This window comes from Pollachius pollachius (assembly GCF_949987615.1).
Source record: "Pollachius pollachius genome assembly, chromosome: 1".
NCBI lineage: Eukaryota > Metazoa > Chordata > Actinopteri > Gadiformes > Gadidae > Pollachius > Pollachius pollachius.
Genome location: NC_136934.1, coordinates 34,198,658 through 34,203,066, shown reverse-complemented (window position 1 = coordinate 34,203,066; position 4,409 = coordinate 34,198,658). Strand labels below are relative to the sequence as shown.

The 4,409-nt window shown below is 50.7% G+C and overlaps 1 protein-coding gene across 1 annotated transcript in view; it reads right to left on the bottom strand.

Annotated features, from left to right (window-relative positions):
* LOC307082426 (neural-cadherin) overlaps positions 1-4,087 on the bottom strand; it is a gene marked incomplete at its 5' end in the record, with an annotated part of 109,547 nt that extends 105,460 nt beyond the window's left edge. The window contains one exon of the mRNA XM_079745984.1: positions 3,115-4,087. Within this exon, the coding sequence (XP_079602110.1) occupies positions 3,115-4,087 (973 nt within the window). The remainder of the gene's footprint in view (positions 1-3,114) is intronic.
* Between the last annotated feature and the right edge of the window lie 322 nt (positions 4,088-4,409).

Genomic DNA, 4,409 nt, shown 5'->3' with positions numbered 1-4,409 from the left:
TACACAACCCCCTAAAAATCAAGCATCCCCAAACCCTTCACCGCAATGCCCTAAAACACCAAGAAACGTAAGTCCCCTTCAGCAGCTGGTCCTGAGGCTCAGTTCAATAACTGGCCCTACCGACCCAACTCAACATCAGCAAACACAAAAAGATCCACTCCACATTGGGAAGACGCTGAGCAGACGCAGGCTGAGCGGACCCAGCCTGGCCCTGGAGACCGGTCATCACAGACAGACCTGCTGCCAAGGAGGACAGGCTGAACACACATTGTCCACACAAACCAGTGGAAACCGTAACACACTTCCTGCTGCACTGGACAAAGATGAGACAAAGCCGAAGAACATATGTATTTCCTAAATGTATCCAACAATACAGACAAATTCAAAATCCGAATCAGACAGTGAAAGAATGTAGTATATCACTGGGGGAAAACTCAACTACTGTTGTTGGCAGCAAGATATGTCCTCTCCTGTAATAACAACAGGGGCAAAAAGGGAAACGCCTTGTAACTACTATTCTCTCATGTACTATTGCTGTTTTCATCGTGTATTGTTGTATAAATGTTGTACTTTCACAGCCTTATTGTCTTCGTCTTTGAAATATTTATATTATTTATGTCCTTGTTACTGTTTTAATTTGAAGATATTAAGGAATGCCTTTTTCAACAAAGCCCTTGAATTGAATTTAACTTAGAGAGAGAGAAAGATTGGTAGAGAGAGAGAGAGAGAGAGAGAGAGAGAGAGAGAGAGAGAGAGATGAGGTGATGCTAATTAGTTTGTCTGACACACCACAGTTGAGTCACTGACATCATTGTCCTCAAATCATCCATTAACCTAGCACAACTACACAAAAACCTGCGCAAATACACAAGGAGTGGGATGGAGGGGACTGTGTTAGGGATAACCTAGACAGACATGCAGGAGAAAGAGAGAGGCCTAAAGAGGGAGGGAGGAACCTTTATAGTGTGACATTGAGAGAGATAGAGATAGACATAGAGTGAAAGAGAGACAGAGAGTGCAAGAGAGACAGAGAGGGACAGAGAGTGCAAGAGAGACAGAGAGGGACAGAGAGTGAAAGAGAGAGGGTAGATAGAGACAGAGAGGGAAAAAGAGTGAAAGAGAGACAGAGACTGAGAGATCGAGTAGTTTAGCAACTTCAGGAAGATGAGAGAGAATTTGCTAGAGGAAAAAATTGATAGGGAGAGATACAGCAAGACAGATCGAGATAGCGAGAGACAGAGGGATTAAAAGTGTGCAGAAGAGAGAAAGACAGAGGACAATAATAGAAAGACTGCGAGACCCAACAGGGCAGAGAGAGAGAGAGAGAGAGAGAGAGAGAGAGAGCGAGAGAGAGAGAAAGAGCGAGAGAGATTGAGAACGAGAAAGAGCAAGAGAGAGAGCCGTGTGCATGTTTGATAGTCATCGCTCATGACCGCAGCGTTCCCCAGACCAGCGGGACAGACGGTGACCAGACGCCCCACAGCCCGCAGAGGCCAGGCAGGCGGCCACACGCACGGGCCAATCAGCACACGGTTTACACCACTGTCACCAGCGTGTCGATCCAATTAGCACGGAGAGGCCCCCTCCCTCCCCCTCCTGCACGCACACCGGCCAGCCCCACACCACACAGAGCCCTGTATGCCACAACAGTAAACTTCCCTTAACCAAACAAACCCTAAAGTCTCTGTGGGGGTGCGCTTACTTGGGGGGGCCGTCTAGCACATGTCTCCGCCGGCAGGGTGGGTCTTTAGACCAGGTGAATAAACAGCATATAATTACGTCAAATAAACAAAAAGTGAAAAAGTGTGTGTGTGCAGGGAGGGGGAGTCTTTGGACAGGTTGATTCTCCACCCCCCCAGTGAGAGCAGAACACAGGGCTAGAACCGTTCTGCTGTGATATAGTGAGGCCTCAGGGTGATTTTGGGGTCCTTAGCCAAACATTTACCTAACAGGGGACTTTCATGGTAGATGAGCTCTGGGGGAAAGCGAACTCAACCTGAGAGATGATAGGCCTGTATAGGATGCTGTGGTCGGGAATAAATGGCATTTTCAAATGAATAGAAAAATAGTTGAGTTTTGTTTATAAATCCATTATTCAGAGTTGGTCGTCCACGGCCCTTTTTCGGCCCCTTCTTCTGTTCGGTCATACACATGTTATACACGTGTCACATCACACACACTTAATGCTTCCCGATGTGGAAACGGCGGATCTGTTTACCCAATTAACGACCAGCTCGCGGCAGATAACACCTTGGCCCCTGGAGCCCGTCTCGTGTGTCTGGGAGAGGAGGCGGGGTGTCGGGGGACCGCGAGGCGAAGCGTCAATTAACGGAGCAAATATAGAGGCGCTTTATTACGAGGCCGTTATATGAAGGGAAGCAGTCACGGTCTGAGTAAGGCGGACTGAAAATGCAGGGAATAAACACGCACAAGCACGCACACACGGTCTCTTTCTCTGCCTCTCTCTCACATACACGCACACACAGGTACGAGCACGCGCGAAGAGCGGGCACAAACACAACACACAAACGCACAGGTACGTGCGCGAGTGGGGAGCGCGCGCGCACACACACACACACACACACACACACACACACACACACACACACACACACACACACACAAACACACACACACACACACACTCCCTCTCACTCTCATTGCCAAGTCTGCCACGCTCCTGAATCATGCCGACACCGAGGCGAGCCATGCGTGCATGCGTAATCAATAGGTCTGTTCATCAGTGTGTGTGTGTGTGTTCTCCGTTCAACCTCACGAGAGAACTGATGCCTCTCTGGCGCAGATCAATCCTGATTAAAGACCAGGGAAGTTTTTGACAACACCATTAACCGAGACGTGATTGGCTGGAGAACGCATGCGGCTCGGGAAAACGCGCGCACATCATGAATTGCAATTACGACAAAGAAAATATTAGTCATAGTTTTTCTAATGTTTAAATTTTGTCACATTTAAAGGATATTGTATGCCTTTAATCTGTTTATTATTACATATTTTGCTGAGGATTCTTTACAGAATTAAAGGGAGGTGTATTCTATGCGTGGCTCTACGTCAGGGGTCTTAGGCCGAGCCAACCAGGTTAATAAAAGGACTCACCTCTGACATTCTGGATCTTCACCACCACGTCCGTCGGGGACCGGAACGCGTGCGCCAGGTACAACCGCCCCGAGTCGCGCTCTATCTGCACCGGGGAGTCCGGCTCCGACACCACCTCGAACCAGCGCTTGGCAAACTTTTGATCCGGGACTGTGAAAATCAAATCTCCGACTTTAACGTCGTCGGAGACGGTCACGGTGAGGGCGAGTTCCTCCCCGGAGACGGCCCGGGGCCGGCGGGGGGAGCCGGCCCGGGGCTGACGGGGGTACCTGTCCCAGCCGTCTCGGGCCACCTCGAACTGAAGCCTCAGGGGCTCGCTTATCAGCACTTGGTCTCCGTTGTCTTTGGCGTACACGTGCAGTGTGAAGGCGGTGACCCCCATGAGGGACCTGACCAGTGTCACCTGGCCGCTGGACGGAACCACGTGGACGAAGTGAGACTTTGGCCTCGCAAAATAAGTCACTTGTCCGTTATTTTCCGCGTCGCTGTCCTTTGCGCTGAAACGGGCCACCTCCATACCGACCAACGTCAGCTCGTTTACTTTTACCGTTTTATTTCCCCCGATGAATTCCGGTGCGTTGTCGTTCTGATCCGCCACCTCCACCTGGACCGATGCGGGACCCTTCAGGCAGCCCGGCAGCGTCACCCGCAACTCGTATATCGCGATGAACTCGCGATCCAAAGTTTTGGTTGATTTCAACCCAACGTGTCGTTGTCCCCGGTGGAAAAACAAATTGAAATCCGAAGCATAATTCCCAGTCAAACCCGTGTCCAGAAGAAGATGCGCCGCGCGACAGTCGCCTCCAACCAGGGGCAGCTTGACTCCGTCAACTGGCGACCCGGACGGGGAGTTCTCCGCAATGTGTCCATAGTGCAAGGATGGCGTCCCGCGAGCCGCTGAAAGTGATACCGCCACTGCGACCAGCAGCTGCAAGGTGCCCAGGGCATGCCGTCCGGTTGCTCCTTTCGTCATGTTTCCATCAAATCCAATCCCGTCCCTCAGAGGCAAGAAACAAGTTCAACCGCGCACAAAGTGTGAAGCAGAAGAGAAGTGCTCTCTCTCCTCTTTCTCCAAATAATTCAATGTAACAGCTCCACTGGTTTATTCGTATGAACTGCACCAAAGTGGTAAGTTGACACCGGCTGGAGCAGCATCACTTCTTGCGCGCACACAGAGGGTGGATTCTACTCCTCCGACAGAGGTAACAAGCCACAGACTCCATGTGCTACGGTTGAAACCGCCTCTCCCGGTAACGGAGCCAATCATGTGCTCTCTAACGGAAAAGACTGACAAG